This window comes from Vipera berus (genome assembly GCF_964194415.1).
Source record: "Vipera berus genome assembly, chromosome: 17".
In the NCBI taxonomy this organism is placed as follows: Eukaryota; Metazoa; Chordata; class Lepidosauria; order Squamata; family Viperidae; genus Vipera; species Vipera berus.
This window is the reverse complement of record NC_138220.1, coordinates 4,021,353-4,042,618: the sequence shown is the minus strand read 5'-3', so window position 1 is coordinate 4,042,618 and position 21,266 is coordinate 4,021,353. Positions and strand designations below refer to the sequence as shown.

Below are 21,266 nucleotides of genomic sequence, written 5' to 3'. Positions count from 1 at the left end.
GCCATGGCGATCAGGGCCGCGTAGGAGTAAGGGGGCTTCGGGGCCCTCGAGGAAGAAGAAGCCGCCGCCGCCTCCCCCTCCGTGGCCGCCTCCCCGGAGCTCCCCTCGGCCGAGCTCGCCAAGTGCGGGGCGCAGCGTTTGGAGAGGCTCTCCAAAGGGCGCGTTTGGAGACGTTGCGCCTCCGCCTCTCTCTTCGCTTTGGGGGTGTCGGGGGTCCCGGCCGGGCAAGGGCGCGGGGAGCCCCCGGAGGATTGTAAGGGCTCCAGTTTGGGGGCGCTTGGCTGGGCTTCGTGGGGGTGTGGAAGGGGGGCGATCGCGGGTTAGCAAGCTGCGCCCAGCTCCTCGGCGGCTCGGTGCGCTTCTGCGCCCCTGCGGTTCACAGACGGGTCACCGGGAGATGTAACTCTCCGGAGAGATGTAACAATTGTAGCCCCACATTTGAGAGGGGGGAGGTGGGCATTCTCGTCCCCTCTCTCCACGCGGATTGGCTTTTCTTCGGATGGTTATTGCAAGGGTTTCGTTGTCGTTTTTAAGAGTTGCGTGCGCCTTTTTTATATATTTTGATGCGTTATTATATTGATATTCTATTGATATGAATCAAATAAAGGACCCGAGGGAGGTGAAGGAGCGGGCGGAGCTTGCAACTCTGCCCATGCTCTCTTGACCTACTCCTGTTTGCAACTCATCTCCAAAACGGCCAGTTTTGGAGAGGAGAAATGCGGGGTCTGCAACTTTGCAAGCTCTGCCTGGCGCGTTTTTCCAAAGGAGCCGGGGCGGGGGGAGCTTAGAATAATTTCTTTTGCGCGTTACATTGCGAAGCCTCTTCGGCTCCTACAGTATTTGCAATAATTCAGGATAAAGAGGATTTACACCAGCGCCCTAACACCAACCTGCGCACTGCCAGCCTTGGCCCAGAGTCCCTTTTCGCGGTTCCCAAATTATTGGGGTTTATTGGACGTTGACACTCTTAACCAGATGGATTTTTGACCAAGATAGTTTGCAACTTGCTTAGCCATCTGATATCTCTTACAGGCAATCCTAATCTTCATTAAACTTTCATGAGAGATTATGGGAATCTTAGTTCCCGGACCGGATGGGCAATCAATTGGAGCAGAAGATTTTATGGTGGGAATGAATAAAAAAAATATATATCAATCCATATTATATTATCCTTAGGTTACAAGGGCATCCTGAATTTCTTAAGCTTAGCAAGTTTAAGAGGGGGAGGGGGGGCAAAAAGTGGTGGTAAAAACAGCCAACAATCCAAAATAACTTGGAAGTGCAAGGATTAAAAACTACAAATTTAAAATTGCATCTTCAAAAGGACGTGGTTGGAAAGCCTGCCCCCCCCTTGTAGATAGATACCTTTGGTCATTTCATTCCCCCAAAGAGAAGCTTTTAAGACTGAATTTAATGTCAGGCCAAGAGAGATGCACAAGGAAAAATAGTTAATATTGCCACGGAAGGCCAGTTGTTGCTGGTAACAGACCTCGTTGTTTGGGAAACGTAATTTTAAATTAAATTGAACCTGAACGCGAACAAATTCTTGGCTTTCTTTTGTGGGGTGCAATGGCACACTGTCTCCACGAGAGGACACACTTTCCCAACTCATCTTCTTTTCAAATTCTTTTTTTCAATTCTTCCATTTTTTTTAATATTCCCTTTTTTTTAAAAAAAAAAAAGCGTGATTATGCACATCAGAGCAGAAGCAACTTTGAACGGTTAGAAATTTTCTCCATTTCTATACAAGAAACTAGGGCCCTATGAATTCTTACAGGACAGACTAAGATATTCTATGTCAATTTTGGGTCACATTTGCACTGGGATAATATAATTTGGGCAGTTGATCCTTTACCCTCTTGCTGCGTCCCCTGGGGGAAAAAATGCATCATTCCATCTGCCAGAATGGTAGGGCTTATTGGGGGGGGGGCACCAGGTTGCAAAAAGTCAACTCAATTTAGCCAATGGATCTTAACGTGAAACTCTTTTGCTTCTTCTACAACTCCTTCCCTGTATATATGATGCAAAACCCAGACAGGAAACTCAAGATCCAACATCACCTTTATTCTTACCGTTTTATAAAGAAAAATAATCTTTCAAACGCAGAACATAAAACATCTCGAGAGAGAGGAAACGAAACAGGGGTGGGGGAAAAAAAACACACCCTCTCCTCGGGCATGAATTCTTAAACAAACCACGGAGAGGCAGATTCTCTCCAGCCTCCTTAAGTATAAAAATGAAATGAAGATCCCGTTTTCTTAAAATGGCGTTCAGTGGCATTCCCACCCGTTGTAAAAAAAAAAAAATTCAAGCCTCTCAGGACACAGTGTATTTGATCACCCTTGTACATTCGGCAAGAAGCTAGTCCTCGTGGAGTAGCGTGGTATTGATCTGCGCGTCTTCCAAAAAAATCCTTGTCAGTTGCCAGAAATTAGACCCTATTCCCCACGAGAAAAGGGGAAAAAAACGGAGACGAGACATGGGCAAACCCAAACCAACGTGAAATACACATTTTAAAAAAACGGGTTTTCTTGTTGTTTTTCCCCCCATCATCCTGAAGTTTTAAGAGGAAAAAAAAGTTTGAAAAGGGATCACCATTAAGACACCCGGTACTTAACACTGTGATAAAAGGATCACTGCGCACCAAGTGTGATTTTAATAAGTGTCTCCTAGCACCAAAAACTACAGGCCTCTAGTTTTGATCTGTCATGTCCCCCCCCCATGCATTTTTTGCTGATTTTTTTTTTTAAAAAGAAAAGCTGCTTTCTACAACACCCACGTGGGGAGAAGACCACTTGAAAGAAATTTGCTTTATGAAGCAAATTAAACAAGAGTGATAGGTGGTTTAAAAAAGAAGAAGAAAAAAGCCATCTGGGTCCACCTTTCTCCCTGATCTGCTAGTTTTCTACATGCAAGGGTGTCTCCTGCTGCTGAAATACAAACATCCAAATGCAAAGAGTCAAAAGCCCAATCGAAAGAGCAGGTTTCTGGTTTGGAAAAAAACCAGGATGTTGTCTGCAAACCTAGTACAGATTTGGGCCACTTAAGCATGGGGGGGGGGGAAACAAAACAAACCACTTTATTTTGCCCAGGTCTCCTCCGAGGCTGATAAAAGATGTCCCCAATGCAGCCCACCAACCCATTTTGGCCTGCGTGAAGCTTCTCAGAAACCCCCGTCTTGTCTTCCTGGCCCTGAAAATTAATAAATTAAGAACAAACACACATACAGTAACAGAGACTTACTCTAAACGTCCCAGACAGACGCATTTGACTTGAAAAGCAGTGAAACTGACCGGATGCTGGAAGTCAGCAAACTATCCAGCAACACAAAGGACTGTTTTCCTCCCCCCTCAGCCACACACAAGAGATTAGAAAAAAAAAAGGGCTGGGGCCTGGAAGACTAAAGAGGACGGGGAGAAGGACTCCCCACCCTACCCCCAAGTTCTTAAGTTTTCTCCGTAAGCCAGAATTTAACCACCATTCAAGGTTTGTGACTGAAGCAAGGTGGCTGAAGGGCAGAACGCGATGCCCGGCCTTCGCCTTCCAAAAGTCCATTTCTGGGCTCATCCCACATATGCTGTACAAATCAAGGAAAACCAGGGCAAAAAAAAGTCAAGAGCGCTTCCCGATCCACCAGGACTACCTCGGATTGGTGGAGAAGCAGGCAAGGCATTATTCAGGGCAAGCGACGGCGGAGAAACAGACCGGATCCCGCTGCCTTGCAGGAGATGGCCACGCGGCGGCGAAGGTCCTTGTGTATGTCCGAGTCTCTTCTGCAACCTCGGGATCTCCAGGACGAGGAAAAGGGGGTGAAGTCTCCCCAGTATTTTTTTGGGGGGGGGTGGTGGTGGTCAGATGCTCATCGCAACGTTTGGTAGAGGTAGGCTGAGGTGAAGATGGCGTTGGCTGTCAGGCTGAGGGCCAGGAGACCTCGAAGAAGCAGATTCCCAAAGCAACCTAGGAAGGAAGGAAGAGTCCCAGAGAAGGAAAGTAATTAGGCCACCCTTCTGATTTTCAAAAGCAATGGCCACCGGGCTAGCGCCACGCTGTGGAGTCCCAAAAAAACCCCAACGGGATGCTGCCACGGGGCGTGAAAACAGGATGGCGCCGTGCCGCAGGGTGCAAAAACGGGATGCTGCCGCCGGGCACGGACACAGGATGAGTATCCCGTGGGTGCTAGCGCCGCCCCGTTTCCGTCACGCGCATGCTCGTGGCCCCATTTGGGCGTGCGCGCACGTAAAACGCTTCCCCCCTCCTTTTCCCTCCGGTCCGCCAACTGAGAAAGGTTGGAGAGCTGTGTTCTAATCCAACCGCCTGCTCAAGCAGGAGACCCTTAAAAGAGACAAGCGCGGCCTTCTAAAAGCAGGGCCCGGATCTTGAGTAGTTTGAGCCTCCAAAGGCCCCAGTTCAGAGACTTTTTTTATTAATTAATTTTAAAAAAAGAAAAAGGAAGTTGTACAGAAAACGGGAGAGGACTTTATAACCATCGGCCGGAGAAAGGGGATCCGTATCTGTTTTTCAGTCCTCGGATGGTGTTTTTCCCCACTTACGGATCTTTACTTGCTTGTTTTTATTTTACTTTATTATTTGACTTCTATTTACATGGAGCCCTCGACTTACAACAGTGTGACGGCACTGGAAAAAAAGCAGCGTATGGCCATTTTTCACGCCGTTGCAGCCACGGGATCAAAATTCAGACTCTCGGAAACTGACTCGCATTTATGACGGCATCCCAAGGTCACGTGGCCTTCTGACAAGCAAAGTCAACGGGGAAGCCGGGTTTGCCTAACGACGACTTGTTACCCGTTTGACAACTGCCGTTATGATACACTTCACACAGGTGGCCCGGGGGGAGGTTAAGAAACGGTGAACTCACCCTTCCAGCCCAATGGTTCGTCCTTCGTTGTGGTGTCGACAACACAGTTTGAGGAGTGTGACGAATCGTCCGCCTTTTTCCCTGAATCCTCGGTGGAGACGCTGCTGGCTTCCATCACGGCGGTCGCATCGGTGGGACAGCCAAAAGCTGAAATTTTCAAGGGCCAAGAGTTTTTTTTTCCTTTTTAAAAAAATCCTTATGCTCAACTCTACTTCCTTAAATTCTCACCCAACTGTGGACAAACCAAGTTATCCATCCAACGCTCTCTAAATCACCCTAGATCAATTTTTGAGTTCAGATGGGTTTGAGAAGCAACGACCCTGAGGGCTGGCCAGTATGGTCCACAATTGCGCCCAGTGAGGGATTCTGGGAATGTAGCCTCGACGCATCCGGAAGGCTAGACTACCGCAATGCCGGAACCCTGGGACTGCCCTGGGAGACTGTCCGGAATTTGAAATGTTTCCAAAACAGGACGTACCTGGTGAACTTGGCTCCCCGAAGTGCGTTTTTGGAAAGGCCGACCGATCCGGAGCGAACGGGCTGTTTTCTGAGGGGGCCAAATCTTCCCCGTGATGGAATTTGCTTTGTCCCACGAAGAGTCGGAGTTGCTGCCCTTTCAGATTCAGCCGGGCTGGGCTGATCAGAGGCCGGCGGAACCGCAAGGAACTAGAGCTGGATGCCACTGAGCCGGCCACTGATGGTGCCGGCGAGGGTGCCGGGGACGGCACGCAGCTTCCGGAGAGGATCGAGAAATATTCTGGGGTGGGGGAGGTCGGAAGGAAGCCAAGAAAAATGGGGTTAGAATCAGCTCCATCCCGATTCCACGCATTATTCATTATTTTGAGAAATATGTGGGCTCAGGAGCTTTTGGGGGGCAGAGAGCAGGGCAGAGCCCCCCCAATCCATCTGTGTTCTCAGCCATCACCCCACAACCAATGGGGGGGTGCAAGTGGCCCCATCTTGGCTGATGTAAGCATGGAGGGCAGACCTACGAGGCCTGCTTCTACAGGCTACCCAGGCTAACATCTGGACTGCAGATGTGGCAAGGGCAAAAAGGAAGCTCGTCCAAACGGGGGTGCGTGGAAGAGGGGGGGATGGACCCCCCACGTTCTGCTCACCTGATGCTGCCCAGTCCTTGGGGCAGGAGGCCTGTGAAGGCGGGCGGCTTCCGCTGAACAGGTAGCCCGAATCTCCACAAAGGAAGCAAAAGTTAATATTAACATTCATATTAAAAAAAATTAAGTTAATTATTCATCAAGCGCTTTGACTAGGACGGGTGGATACCCGATTAGAAAGGGAACCACGTACGCATACGCTAACTGCAGCGAAGTTATTGCCTGCGCCAAGGTGGCAAAAATACACAAGGACCCACAGTTAGAGAGGGGAACGATAAAGATGGCAAAATCTGATCCGTCGATGCTCGGAATCAGATCCGAAGCTGGAGACCCTCGGATCAGAAGCCGGATATTTGCTGAAGGGCAGATCTTTGACTGGATCGGACCCAGATGAAACAAAGTACGCCAGCAGTGACACTCCGCCTTCCCAAAGTTACCCAGCACTAAGGTAGACTGCCTTTGAACAAAGAAGCTCTACTTTAGTTCTCCGCTCCAAGCACTTTTCCCCGTCTGAATCTGTACAACCGACTTTAAAAGGCTCCATTAAACAGGAAGACCATCCTCCCCAGCTGACTTCAACACCCTTCTGCCACAGAGGGCTGGTTTGACACGATCAGAAATGATTAGACAAGCATCGAGGGAAACCCACCAAGGGAATTAAAACCTCCCCCAAATCCGCTTTGCTGATTTTTGACTTTATTTTTTGAAGCGTGTTCGTGGTGCCAGGGAAAATAAAATAAAATAAAATTTCCCAACACGCTTGGTTGCCAATTTCGTAGATGTGAAAAAGTTCAAAGCTCCTTTGTCAGGCCTGGAGAAGGATGTTAATCTATCCCTAACTCTTACTGCAGAGATAATTAAAATAAAGATACTTAATGCAGCCCTCATAAATGACTTAGGCAACTGAACAGTTTTAAAAAAATCTGATACTTAATTCCTTTTCGCTCTGATGATGCACGAGCCTGTATATTAAAGTAGAATATCAGATTTGTTTATTATTTATTTTCCCTAGTGTAAAACATCTTGCATTAGAAAAAGGAACATAATATTTAAAAATGGAACAATAATCCAAATACGGAAAACTATAAATAACAAACTACTATTTACAATAGCACAGTCAATATTAGATGAAAAGCATACTTCTGCAAGGAAAACCAGCTGTGGTGTCTTCAGCGAGGCCAAACACGCAAAGGACTAGAAACTTGGAAAAGCCACCAAAATTACACTAGCAGCCAAAGCAAGGAAAGGCACAGTTTACCAGTCCTGGCCAGGGAAGGAATCGTGCCGAGTGAAAGGGCCCGATTCAACCGTCCAGGAAGAGAAGAGGACGACGTCCGACGGGGGGAGCAGAAAAGCCGCTGGTTCAACTGGAGGATACTGGGAGGAGTGGGGACGAAAGGAAGGGGCGGAGAAGGATAGGCGAAGCTGAACTCGGCACCGCTGGGGAACATGGGCCCCGGGTCCCCTGGAGAAAACCTGCAAACGAGACAAAATAGACACAACATCACATGGTGGCTTGCAACCGTTCACCCCTGTCTTGTGCAAAAGCTTTACCCCTTTCTGTATTTTATGGCCTAATTTTTGATCAGACCAATGAACTAAAATAAAGTTTGTTTTCAGCAGCAAATAAAGACTTTGCCGACGGTCTGGTTCCAAGACGTTTTATCGCCTTCCTTGTCTATTTGTTTATTATAATCTCTACAAACAGTCATTCTCTCTTGTAGCTTGTGGCTTTTGTTTATATTTTAATGATAACTGTTTTTATATCTTTATCGTGTTAATTCAGTGCTGTATGCTGCCCAACAGACTTTTTTTTCCCCCTGAGATATCCCGAGGCGGGGGCTGTATAAATTGGATAAATACAATTGCAGATTATTCTTACTCTTTCTCTCCTTGGGCTGAATCCTGAAAAGATGGGAGTAGGATGCATTTTGTCCTAGAGATGTTATTTCTCAAACTGAGCAACTGGGGAATTCTGGGCGTTGATGTCCACAACATCTTAAAAAGTTGCACAGATGGAGGAAACGAATCTAAAGCCTTGGCGACCAGCTGCGTTCTGCACAAATCTCACAAGCGCTGAGTCGCAATTAGCTGATTTATTTGATTTACAGCCTCTGCACTTGAGGAAACGGATCAGTTCCCTTCCCACAAAAGGTATGAACTTCAAAGTGGTGGTGAGAAAAATATACCAGCAAAATTATCGGAGGTAGCACGGGAGAATCTGAATTTGGGGGAAAAAACAAAAAACGACCTTTTTCGGCTAATAGATAAACGCATCTTATCCAGAAAAGCAGGAAGTGTGCATTTTTCTTTTTCTTTCTTACCCAAATGCCATGCGCCTTGTTCGGGAAATGAAAAGCAGCAGATTTTCCTTCCGTAAATTATCGCATCGGTGCAAAAACAAAAGGCAGAAGAAAAAAGGTGCGGCTGAAATGGCAATGAGAACAGAGGATGGGGTTTGGAAAAGAAAGAGAGGGAGAGAGAGTGACAGAGAGAAAGGGAGAGAGAGAGAGAGAGAGAGAGAGAGGAGAGAACAAAGAGGGGAAGAGAGAAAGGAGAAAGGGAGGGGGAGAAAGTGAGCAAGAAAGAAAGAGAGGGGAGAGAGGGAAGGAGAGAGAGAAAGAAAGGAGAAAGAAGGAGGGGAGAAAGAGAGACGAGAGAGATAGAAAGGGGAGAGAAAGAGGAGAAAGCGAGAGGGGAGAAAGAAAGAAGGGGGAGAAAGACAGAGAGAGGGGGGAAAGAGAGGAGAGAGAAAAGGAGAAAGCGAGGGGGGAGAGAAAGAAAGGAGAAAGAGAAGGAGGGGGAGAAAGGGGAGAAAGACAGAAAGAGGGGGAGAAAAAAGGGGAGAGAGAGAGAGCGGAGAGAAAGAGAGAAGGAGAAAGCGAGAGGGGGAGAGAGAAAGAGAAAGAAAGAGGGGGGGGGAAGAAAGAGAATGAGAGAGAGAGAGAGAGAGAAAAAGAAAAACTCACAAAAGGCTTTGCAAAATAAAAGGCGCATATATTGCTATTACGGTATTATTATTATTTTTTGTTCCGCCTCGATTTTAAAACCGGAGATTTTTTTTAATTTTTTAAAGAGGGAAAGTGAGATTCTCCAGCGGATGGAAAGCATTGGAAAAGGCGCCTGGACAAAAAAACAAAACAAACGAGGAAGGGAAACAGGGCAGTGAGGGAAACCAAGGCAAACAGGCCCGGGCCTTCCACCTGCTCCAGCCTTTCTTCTTGCAAGAGGAATAAAACAAGACACACACACCCCTCCAAAAAAGCCCTTTTTTTTTAAGGCCGGCCTCCTGCATTCAAAGCTGGCTCTTCTTTCCATCCGGGCACTGCCAAGGGCTATGAAGGCTGGGCGGCATTTGCATGGCTCCTGGCCATTGGCTGAGCCCGCCTGGAGGGGCGGGGACAGCCGGTCCTGGGCGGGAAGCAGCTGGGGGGGGGGGGAGGAGGAGGAGCAGCAGCAAAGGCATCCATGAGGTTTGCTGGATGGAGGAAGAGGAAGGCTGATAGAGAGGAAGGGCCAGAGTGGCGCCCTCCTTTTTTTGAACCATCCTAAGGAGGAACCAGCCAGGTGGCACCTCTTGCAAAAAGCCCTCCCAGACCCAAAAGCAACTTCCCGGCTTTCCCTGCTCTCCTCTTCCTCCCAAGCCGGGCAAGACGCCCATGAGGACCGGCAGCACGGGCAGGCGTCACTTGAGCTGGAAAAAAGGCTAATCCTTCAGTTTCCGGCCTGGCAGGCCGAAAAACGCCACAAAAACCAGCCTGCCCGTGCTCACGCTCCCTCAGCCCAAACTCTCCAAACCTCTCGACCGAAGCAAGATGGCGGGGAACATTCGGACCAGGCCTTAGCACGGCCGCCCTTGGAGTAAGGAATCTCGTTTTGGTCACCACCACATTAAAAAAAGAAGAAGTTGAGACTCTGGAAAGAGGGCAGAGAAGAGCGACAAAGATGATGAGGGAGGCCGGAGGCCGGAGCATACGAAGAATTGGGGGTGTGTAGCCTAGAGAGAAGAAGAACTAGGGGGGACATGATAGCAGCCTTCCAGTATCTCAGGGGCTGCCCCAAAGAAGAGGGAGTCAAGCTATTCTCCAAAGCGCCCGAAGGCAGGACAAGAAGCAAGGGATGGAAACTCATCAAGGAGAGAAGCAACCTAAGGAGGAACTTCCTAACAGGGAGGACAATTAACCAGTGGAACTGCTTGCCACCAGAAGTTGTGGGTGCTCCACCCCTGGAGGCTTTTAAGGAATCGTTTAGAGACTCCTGCTTGAGCAGGGGCTTGGACTAGATGACCTCCAAGGCCCCTTCCAACTCTGATATTCTGTGTTCTGTCGTGGGGACCCCACCGTTTTCTACCAACGCACCCCAAGTTTTGCTTTTTGGAAGAAAAAAAAAACACAGTCCCAGTTGAGCTACCCTGGAAGCCGCTGAGGGCTGCTGGACTCCAACGAGCAGGGATGATGGGGACTGGAGTCGTAAGTGCTGCAGGAAAAGCACAGATTCCTCACAGCCCTGGTGGGAATTCAGCAGAGTCACCAAAAACCCCTGTAAAAATCCACGAAAAAGCAAGAGAAAGGAAAGGAAAAGGCTAAGGTTTTCTACAGACCATATTTGTCTGCACAGCGGCGGTTGAGTAGTCAACCACAATCCTTCAGCTCCGTTTGCCGACAGAAATTGGGAAGCTCGGGACACACCCCCCCCTTAGAAACTCTCTCCCCCCCCCTAAAAAACTCAGTGGCCAAGGAGGGAAGAAAGAACGCGGCAATGATCAGGGCAAAAGGTTAACCCCCATCACGATGAGAGTCCCCAAAAATAAAGTCAACTGGAAAAGCAGTCTGGTCAAGGAGCCTTTTATTTTCAATAATTAGTGTTAACGCAACAAATCAGGCACAAGGATAAAATATTTAAGTTAAATAATAGTCGTCATCATCATCATCGTCATTATCATCTGAACACAGCGCAATGCCCAGGCTGAAACGTTTCCTAAAAGTTTCATAGGTTGGCCGAGAACAAAACGAGGATCCCAACTATTTTGCCTCAAAAGACCGGAACGATCCAGCTTAAAACTGGGCATGAAAAAGAAAAATGGTCCCAGGAGAATTTGATCGGCTTTAGCTATTCCGCAGCCCAAAGGAACAGTTGGGCTAAGAGGCAAAAGATAATATAATAAAACCTCCCGACTCGGTTATTATCCTTTTACTTCCTGGTCTCCACAGCTCAGCCCCAAGAAAGAAAAGTAAGATTTACCACATGGGTCTGTGGTGGTGGATAAACACATCTTTTTAAAGTCAGTTTTTCAGGAATAGAGAAAAGCCCCAAATTCACATTTTTATGTGGTTCTCTCTCTGAGCTTGCTCGTTTTCTTCCAGACGTTTCATTACCCAGACGAGAAAACATCATGAGTGACAGTGGACTGCGCTAGCACTGATGTTGTTACCTGGTTTGGATAATGAAACATCTGCAAGGAAACAAGCCAGCTCCACAGAGCACCAAACACCCCTCATGTCAACCCTGAGCTACAAATATTCTCCTTTATTAGTACATTTTTATGTCCCCAGGCCCAAGCGGAGCAACTAAAGCTGCATTTTTTTGCTTGTGGGACCCGTTCAGATTTTGTAACATTAAGAAATCAAAGCTTATTAAACTTGAGTATACAGATATCTGCTCTGGTTAAATATAAGTCGGCTATAATATCAGAGAATAAATAATCCTTACAGCCGTGATTCCCAAGGTCTGGCTTGCCTGCCTTTTGAAAAAAAAAACAACGAAGAAGAGATTTGGGGAGGGGGAGGGAAGCACCCCAGTCCCGAGAGGTTGCATTACAATTCCTATCAGCCACCGCACTTGTGTGGGCAATTGATGGGAGCTGTAGTCCTCCAACTGGAAAAGAGGCAGAAGACAAGCTAAATTGCAAATGCCTTGAAGAGAGGAAAAGCAGAAACGGTGTTAAAATGCACGAACGCAAACATGCCCAAGGTTTTAAAAAAAAGGAACGCCATACTTTTTTAAAAGGAGAAAAGTTAAGTCAGGTTTTAAAAAAAAGTGGGGGGGGGAGGAATTTCTCTTTTGCAAAACCACCAGACATGCTCAGGTTTTCCCAATCCTTCAGCATACCTCTCTCTCTCTCTCTCTTTTAAAAAAACTTTAAAAAAAGGTTTTTAAAAGACAGATGCAAAAAAAACAACCATAAAAAAATAAAATTGGGTTCAGCAGAGTTGTCTTTCCCCCACCCCACCCCAAGACAACCAGGATACTTTGAATAATTCCAAAATTTTATTCGAAGAGAGATGCTAAGGTCAGCATCCGGTCAACCTGGCTGGGAATTTATTTTATATTAAAAGAGAGAGAGAGAGAGAGAGAGAGAGAGAAAAGGAAGATTAGAGAGGCCAGGAAGAAAAGAGAAGTTGGTTAAGGGATCAATTATTTGTGGCTTGCACATGGTAGAGCTCTTATCAAAGTCCCCAGAGGCCACATGTCAGTTTAAGAAGTGGGGGGGGGGAAACCCCAAAAAATATTAAGGGGAAAAAAATCACTGCAGCCCAAAATCAAACCAAACGCGAACATCCCCGTGCAAACGTTAACGTACCCCATCTCAGAACATGCAAAGAGTGTAAATTCAAATCCAGTTTTAACCGTGAAGTCAATTTAAAAAAAAAATTAAAAAAGTTTGCCCGGTTTCTTTGCTCACTTTTGTTTATTATGTATGCATTGCTTCCTTTTAAGCCATTAATTGCCTTCAACTAATTTCAGCTACGTGTTTCTTCGCTTGCAGGGAACAGACCGCAGCCACGCTGGCCAAAATCACTCCCCACCCCGTCCTCAAGAGCGAAAATGGAATCAAAACATTGGATCCTCACAACCGTCCGTCTCCCCCCCCCCGCCCACCCCACGGAAGGGAAGCAGAGCCAACGGAGAGAGATTGCTCAAGAGGACGTGAGGAAGAGGAGGGAGGAGGAGGAGGAGGAGGAGGAGGAAAAAGCTGTGATGGGAAGAGCGAAGGCGAAGCAGCGGGGAGAAATGCGAAGGCGTGGACGTTTCAGGCACTTGGAACCCCCCACCCCACCCGCCAAAGTCACTGCCGGGGCTCTGACCTTCGTGGCCGAGGTCTCCGCTGGCCTCCGGGCTTCCGCGTGGCCACGGCGGCTGCGAATCCCACCAAGCAGCACAGGGAAGTGGTGCCGAACTTGGCGGTCTCCACCCAGCTGGGGATGTCCAGCTGCAGGTACGTCTCTACCAAGTGGAAGCCCATCAGCAGCAGCCAGAGGAGGGCAGCAAAGGCGTCGATGCGTCGGAGCCTGGAAGGCAGAAAAGAGCGGTCGGTTTTCAGGAGAATCCGAAGGAAGGCACCCTTGCACGGGAGGGTGGAGGACAGGGGGAGTTGGTCCTCAATTTACGGCCACTTGCTTAACGGCTCTTTGAAGTCCTCGCACTTAGGACCGAGGCCTCCAAAGAGGAACAGAAAAAGGAAGAGTCTATCTACCAAATCACTTTTTAGCTTCAGCGAACCCTCTTTCAAAGCCTCCAGAGCTGTTATGAACCAAGTTTGTTTCCTTCTTTTCTTTTGCCCTCCTCGTCCCTTTTTTCCTTGCACGCTGTTGTCTCCAGGTTACAAATTTGCAAGCAAGGACTGCCCGGCTGATCGCAAATCGGCAGGACGCTTTGTCGATTTTACCTCCGTTAATTTTCGCTTCTCTGCGCCAATTATCGAGACTGTAAGTGTTTCATTATCGTACTGCAATTCTGCTTGGGAACCTTTGGGGCTAAAAACGTAGGGTATTTAAGCATCCCTTCAACATCTAGGGCAGGGGTCCCCAAGCAGCATACTAGCAACCACAAACAAGCAAAGCCCCATCCACTGGATGCAGGCAGCACACAGAGCCACGCCTCCTCCCGTCCGCGGAACAACCTCTCTCCACGTAACCGGTCCCTGGTGCCCAAAAGGTTGGGGACCTCATCACAATTTGTTCTCTTGGCTTCCTCTGCCTCCCAAAGCCCTTCACGCAGGCCGCTTCATCCTACCTGATCCGTCCTGCCAGCAACATAGCCAGGATGCAAGTGAAGAGCCCCAAGACAACCATGGCCATTTGGTGGTTCTTCCCGTAGATCCAGGCGGCTTCCAGGATCTCCACTGCCCGCGCTGAGAGTGACTGGATAGCCTCCTGCCAGCCCATCGATTCCAGGAAGGTGCCGTTATGTGGCAGGGTCACCAGTGGCGGTGTCGGCGGCCCGCTCTTGTTCCTCGACAGACCCGGGCTTGGTGGAACCGGCGATGTAGCAGGTGCTGAGAAAAATGGGTCTCCTGACCCATGTAGGGCCATCACCACGAGAATCGCGCAACTGAGGAACGCCAGAAACCGCAGAAGGATCACGCGTAGTGGGGTGGTGTTCCCCGCAGCAGCCGAGGCGTAAAAGCTCTGCGGGGGGAAAAAAAGAAACTTCAGATACCGCAGATCTGGGGTTATGTTTTCAAAAATAAACAACCATTTGACCAGGATGCTATAAAGTCTCCTGCCCTGAGCAGGGGGTTGGACTAGAAGACCTCTGAGGTCATATATACAATCACACCAGCAGAACTGCTAAGATTTCAGCCTCTTCAGTCCCGAGCTGCCTGACCGGAGCTGAAATCCACGGCCCTCCAGTAAGAAAAGGCAAAACAATTCAATTAAACAATTAAACCTCCCCGGGTTTAAAGCCCAAGAGTGCAAGGGCAACCTGGGAGGGGGACTTTCTAAATGGGCCTGACACTTCGCTTGCCACTCAAGCTTGTTGGCTTTCACAAACTAAGCTCCACAAACGCAGCCTTTCGTCGGACAAACCGGCTCGGGATGTCTCCCCTGCCTCTTCCCCGCCCCCCCGAGCGAAGGAGCCCAGATTGGGGAATCGCCCATCCTACCTGCATGTAAGTCTTGTCACTTTTCCGATTGTTAAAATGGTGCCGGAGGAGAAGGGCCCGAAGCTGGCGGTTCTGGTGCTTGATATAATATTCGACGGCAGCTTGGCAGGGCCGGCAAAGCTTATAGGTCTGCTCCAAATGATGTTTGTAGACCTCAATTTCTTCGTCGTATTTGCCCTGCCCCGCAAAAAAGAGAGAAATTAGAATTTTTTTAAAAAAATCTGATAGGGTCTGTTTAGGATAGAGGTCTCCTATCTTTCTGGACTCGAGGATCGGAAGGAAGGAGAGCAGTTCCAAAATGGGCGTGCGCACGCACACGCGTATGGGGCCACCCATGCCGCCGTCCGTGCATGCAGCATACGCTGGTACTGCGTGCCCATGCGCGCACACACACACACCCACGGGGCAGCTGGTGGCCCGTTTGTGTAGGCATAAATAGGCCGTGCAAACCGCCCAGGCTAGCATTCCCGTTCGCGCCTGCGCACATGCGCAAACAGGCCCGCGGGCACTAGCTCAAGGGGGTGGGGAAATGCGCACCCATGCGCTAGTAAGCCGTATCGCCCTACCATGGTCTTTACTGCAGGTGGGTGAAAAATGCAACAGTGTGTGTGTGTGGTGGGGGGCAACAGGGAAGTCCTCCCCTTATTTAAGTAGCTGTAGACAAATGTGCGCAAAGCCACGCTGTCCCAATTTACAGATGAGCAAGACTGAGGCTAGGAGCAAAGTGACTTGTCAAAGCCAGCCGGGGAAGGGGCTGTGGCTTGCTCTCCCCTGCCCCCCCCCTACCTCTTCTCTGGGGCTGAAGGACGCCAGTTGCTTGATCTTCATGGTCTGGTGATTGTTGCACTTCTTACAAAGGAGAACTTGGCTGCTGACCCATTGCTGAGGCTTCGTGGGGTCGTAAACGTCTCCCGCCCCGGACACGACGTGGTTTAGATTCTCCATGTATTGAGCTGGGATTGGCTTGTTGTAATCTCCGTTCTAAGAGGAGTTTAGGAGGAACAACAACAACAACAAAAATCAGTTTTAATCGCCTTCAAAACCTCTGCACCTTTTACGAAGAAAGTTCGTTTTAGCTGTTTCTGCACCGATAATCTCGGCTGCAAAGTGTTTGTTGTCGTGCTGTCATTAGGTTCGGGAGCCTTTGATGATAATAACGATAATAACCTTTATTGACATTTTTTCTCCCCCCGTGGGCACAACGGCACACATTAAAAACGGAACTTTGGGGCGAAAACGCAGGATAGTTAAACATAACCTAAATATTGGTTGGTCTGATTGGGGTGAGGAAGCGTTCCCCCCCCACACACAGTTCATTCACCTTTTTCAATTAATCGGGGTCAATATAAAGTCCACGTTTGCTTTCATGGTATCAATTTTACGGACCGGGGGGGGGGGGGGTAGGGAAATCTCTCATATTAATTAATTTATCTCCTTTCCGTCTCCTGTGGCAATCAAGGTCCGATCTTGTTCACAGCAGAGGCGAGATTAGCTCACATAGGAAGCCAATTAAGCTAACTGAGATTAATTAAAACATCTTAAAAGAGAAATGTCGATGGAGGCAGACACCCAGTAGCCCAATCCCAATCCAGAACCCAAATAGGGACCTCCCAGCCAGACTGTCGGCTAGCCCACCTCCTCAAATCCGTTGTACTGCTCACAGTTCGGGCAATCCCAACAGTTGCGGTTCCCGTATGGCACCACGGTGTCCTGGTTACAAAACCAGCAGTTGACCGTCGTGTGGGTGGGCTTCGTCCTGTAGGTGGGGGGGAAGCAGGAAGGAGAAATCAAGATCCATTCCCCCCCAAAAAAGAGGGAGATGGAGGACAATCGGCCCCCCCAGCTCTAAAAGTTTGATGCTGCTTAGTTGTTTCCGCAGATTTGCACCCTGGCATCCGTATTTTAAATCAGTTTTTGCCCGCGTGCACGCACGCACACACACACACACAAACACACACGGAGCAGGCCTTCTGTCTGGGTGGGAGGGCTCCAACCAACTGGCCTGCCTTTTAACCTACGGGACCCATAGCCAACCTTGCTTTGGGCCCTATGCTTCCAAAAATGGCATCCTGGAAGGCCAGTTGGCTGGAGAGGAGCCATTTGCTGGTTGCCTAGCAACCTTGCCACTTCCTGCCTGCTTCAGAAGGGGTAGCATCTTGGGGGGGGTTACCTAGCAACCGTCTCACTAGGCTGGTCCAAGAGGCAGCACCCAGGCCCAATTATTTTGCTGCCTCTTTGCTAGGAAGTTTTCCTTCCTTCCTCCTTTCTGCCCAAAAGCAAATTAAAAATAAAAATAAAAATAAAGGAAGCCATTTCCCACCCACCCCCCTTTTTTTCTGGATCAGATTGAGGGAGATGAGAGAGGACCAAGACGAAAAAGGAGTGATGTCTGGGGAGGAAGAAAAAAAAAACAACGCAAAGATATCCCTTTGTTTGGAAAAAAAATATATCCAGTGTGAACACTTGTGCAACACATGTGACCAGCTGCTAGGGCTAACTAAATAAAGGGGAGGGGGTTGGCAGCCCCCATTCCCTCCTTGGCAGTTGCAGGAACAGCATCCAGCTATGGGGAAGCCAATCTGCCTAGAAAGAAGAATTGGGTGTCAGCACCTGTTGGACTTCTGCCTGACAGGCAGCAGCAAATGTCCTGGAGGACAGATTTCACAACATCTGTTCCCAACATGGCCCTGCCCCAGGGGTGCAGCTGTTGGCTCTTGTTGTGGGGCAAAGAGCCCCCCCCTGCCCCCTTGGGGATCCCCAGAGAGCTTTCATAGTGTTCATAAAGCCTCTGTTCTCTGGCTTAGCCACTTTCTGAAAGCAGGGGACTACAAAGCCCATGCTGCTTGGGGACAAGTGTTTGAGAATCAAGGGACTTGCAGAGGAAGGCACATCAGCACCGAGAGGAACTCGTGGGTTGCTTTTTTAAAAAAAAACCCACTTGCTTTAAAAGCATTCTAAACTTTTCATCAACTCTCCATTAAATTTACAAAGTCCGCCCTATTTTTCAGGAGGATGTTGTTGATCGGACTTTAAAATAATTTTTTTTTAAAATAAAAATAAAAAAGACATACCTTTTCTTTCTCTGCCAAAGGATACTCTGAACGATTTTAATTTACTTTTTTAACAACAGCTAAATCAGTAGCGAAATTGACAAGGCATATTTCTCCAACGGTTAAACATGGCCAGTTTAGGATTGTTTTATATTTATTGGGGTTCCCCTAATTGTCACAGGACAGCTGTCAATTTGCTGGTGCCTGTTAGCTACAACTTTCCAACCCCATCAGAACAAAGAACGTGCAAACATTAAAATAAGAACTTTAAAGAGCTTCAGAAGACACCTTGGCTGGGCGTGCGAGATGCCCTTCTATTTTGCACATGTGCTTCTTTCCAACATTCATGCCAAAGGATTTTTTTTAAAAAAAAATAAAAATAAAAGTTTCTATACACAGCAGGACCAGGCCTTTGTTTTTAATTCAAGAAAACAAAACAAACCTTTTGATTTTGTATTATTTGTTCTGCTTGCAGAATGGCGTGCAAAAAAAAAAAAAGGGTCGGGGTAGGAGAGAAATCTCTACATCCAGAGATTTAATTGCTCAAGTTCAGACTAATGGACAGAAATAAAAAATGCTTCTATAGGGGGGGAGGAAAACCTGCTTCACCCCTCTGAACTATACGTATGTGTGCCTTGCTTAGTGTGATATGTGAATCCAGCACACTGTATATTCACTGGGATTGCAGAAAACGGGCTACACAAAACATACACCCCTTCCACCAGCCTACGTCTTAGGATTGTGGCCAGGATAAAAATAGGTGAATAGTGGTACTGTAAAGGTAAAAGAGTGTATTTCTAACAATAAATACCTAAATTAAATCCAGCAACATCCTTCAGGTTAGGATCGCCTTTTCGCCCACCTCTTTCTAGTCTGCTGCCCTTGGATTTCCTGGTGGTCACCCATCCCAAACGCCTAATGTGACCTATTTAGCTCAGCTAAACGAAACCAAACCTGGGCAAAATCTGTAGCAAAAGTTGTCTAGCATTTATTTGGCTTTGTGTGTCAAAAAAAATCTCACATTGACTTCTTCCCCCACCCCACAGGAAGCCGGCTCCAGGAAGAGGTGGCAATTTGGGGGGAATAAATCAGATTGGACGACCAAGCTTCGAGATTCTGCAACCCACCTTTGAAGGTAGGCCTCCCATTGGCTAACTTATCCCAAAGGGATCTTTCTGAGGTGTCTCTGTGGGTGGGTGTGGGTGTGTTTGTGTGTCCGATTCCTCTCCCAAGCTATACTTTGAATCCACTATGCGCGCTCGCAAGCAAGCACACACACTCATTGTGCAAAGTTGAACCCGGAAGGGCTGCACTCCCAGGCTCAACGCACGTGGGCTGGCAGGCTGCAAAGCTCCCGGGACGATTTTTCTCCCCTTAAAGACACCCCCTGTCCCCCCTCCACACACACACACACACACACACCGCTTTTGGAGTTACGCGTGTGTGTGTGTGTATGTGGGGGGGCAATACCTCCCAGTACATCCCAGGCTCTGTCCCCTTCCGCAAGACCTCCCCCCTCCCCAACTTTCTTTGCCTTTGATAGCGTGCGAAGTGGAGGAATGCCGGTGTGTGTGTGTGTGTGTGTGTGGTGGGGGGGCAGATTAAGTCAAACCGGGGAGGGAGGTTAAGACAGTGGAACCACCTGCCTCCAGAAGCGGTGAATGCTCCAACACTGGAAGTTTTTAAGAAGAGACTGGACAACCATTTGTCTGAAATGGTAGAGGGTTTCCTGCCTTAGCAGGGGGTTGGACTAGATGACCTCCAAGGTCCCTTCCAACTTATTATTATTATTATTATTATTATTATTATTATTATTATTATTATTATTATTATTATTATTATTATTATTATTATTATTATTACAGCGCGCCGAGTCCCTCCCTCGAGGTCGTAAGAACGCCAATCCGCCTCCGGGTCTCGTCGCGGGTCCAAACCCCCACCCACCCACGGCACCCCTTTTTTTTTCTTTTCCTTTCCCCAAATCACCCCGATCGGGAGAAGCCGGCCTTCTTACCTTCGCGCGATTTTATAAAGCAAGACTCCGCCGGCGGCGGCGGCGGCGCACACGGTCACGCCGAGCCCCCCGGCCAGGCCGCGGGAGTAAGCCGCCACCAAAGCGCCCACGTCTTCCATCGGGGGAGCGGGTGGGCTGGAGAGGAACGAGGGGAAGCTGGGGGGGGGGTGATTAAAAAGGGGGGAAAAAAAGAAACGAGGAAAGAGAAAGGGGATCGCCGGAGGAGAAAGAAGGAGAGGAAAAAAGAAGAGAAGGGAGAAAGAAAGAAAGAAAGAAAGAAAAGGGTCGCCTCCTCCTCCTCCTCCTCGCGCGGGGTTGAAAAATAAATTAAATTAAATAAAAAAAACCCGCGCGACTCTTGGAACGCCGATGTTGCCTTTTTAGAACGTTCGGCGCCCGCTTGGAACGTTGAGCCGCGGCCCCCCCCGGGGGCTTAGAACGCGCGGCAGCCAATCGCGCGGCCGCCTGGCGGCGAACGTTCGAAAGGGAAATCCGGCGGCGGCGGCGGCAACGGCTGGTTGGGATCAGCGCCTTTTTTTCCCCTCCTCTCTTCTCCTCCTTCCCTTGGTTTGACCTTCCGCGGCTCCGCCTCTTCCACCAAGCCCGGATCCTCTTCCTCCGCCCCCCGGCATGGATGGATCTACGTGCTCCCCACCCCCCCTCCGTGCACGCGCAGGCCGCGATCTGCACTCTTCCCGCCTGCACCCCGGTTGCTCGCGTCCCCACGACTCCTTTCCAGCCACGCGTTCGCCCGGTCTCCGCAACAGCAGCAGCCGCAGCGGTTCTTTATATATCTTATCTATCTATAGACCGAGGGGGACGGGAAGGTGGGCGGCCGGGGGGGGCGGCTAAGGGTGGCCTCGTGAAAGGGCAGCGTCGTGCCAGGCGTGGGGAAAGCGAGTCAACAACCCACGCGCCAGGATGCCAGGGCGAGCGCCCGCGTGTCTATGTCTCGTGCTTCCGCCGGGACGCGTCGTGCCGGAGCCAGGCTTTTCGGGACGGCGGGGGGTGGGGGTGGCGGGGAGCCGTCACGCTTTACCAGCCTCGGGGATGGGGGCTTTTCGTGGTGTCTTCTGATGGGGAGGAAAAACTCCTTCGAAATTTGGAATAACGGAAGTTCCCGCCCGAGATCCATCTTCAGTGGACGTGTATTTCGTCTTTCTTGACCCCTGTTGTTATTATTATTATTATTATTATTATTATTATTATTATTATTATTATTATTATTTTATTATTATTATTTTATTACATTTATATACCGCCCTTTCCCGAAGGACTCAGGGCAGTTTACAGGGTGATTAAAAAACCAAAATACAAAAGTTAA

General features: G+C 48.8%; 1 protein-coding gene and 1 long non-coding RNA gene across 2 annotated transcripts; one reads left to right on the top strand and one right to left on the bottom strand.

The window, feature by feature from the left end:
• Positions 1-2,043: 2,043 nt before the first annotated feature.
• TMEM201 (transmembrane protein 201) lies at positions 2,044-20,492 on the bottom strand. Its single transcript, XM_081341083.1, has 11 exons — positions 19,943-20,492; positions 16,514-16,634; positions 15,665-15,859; positions 14,879-15,055; positions 14,005-14,399; positions 13,077-13,280; positions 7,250-7,467; positions 5,995-6,066; positions 5,355-5,633; positions 4,877-5,023; positions 2,044-3,957 (listed from the first exon to the last, which is right to left on the bottom strand). Exons 1-11 carry the CDS (start codon positions 20,059-20,061, stop codon positions 3,860-3,862), a joined length of 2,025 nt encoding a protein of 674 aa, XP_081197209.1. The 5' UTR covers positions 20,062-20,492; the 3' UTR covers positions 2,044-3,859.
• On the top strand, positions 14,718-20,034 carry LOC308675633. Its single transcript, XR_014028169.1, has 3 exons — positions 14,718-14,884; positions 18,975-19,063; positions 19,794-20,034. It is a non-coding gene; the product is annotated as an uncharacterized lncRNA (long non-coding RNA).
• Positions 20,493-21,266: the final 774 nt, after the last annotated feature.

Bases quoted from the DNA above. Each gene is read 5' to 3' on its own strand.
- TMEM201 (XM_081341083.1), bottom strand. From the start codon at position 20,061: ATGGAAGACGTGGGCGCTTTGGTGGCGGCTTACTCCCGCGGCCTGGCC. The intron at 14,400-14,878 runs GTAGGATGGGCG...TTCCCCCCGCAG, and splicing joins GTGACAAGACTTACATGCAG to AGCTTTTACGCCTCGGCTGC. The intron at 5,634-5,994 runs GTGAGCAGAACG...CCCCCACCCCAG, and splicing joins CAAGGACTGGGCAGCATCAG to AATATTTCTCGATCCTCTCC.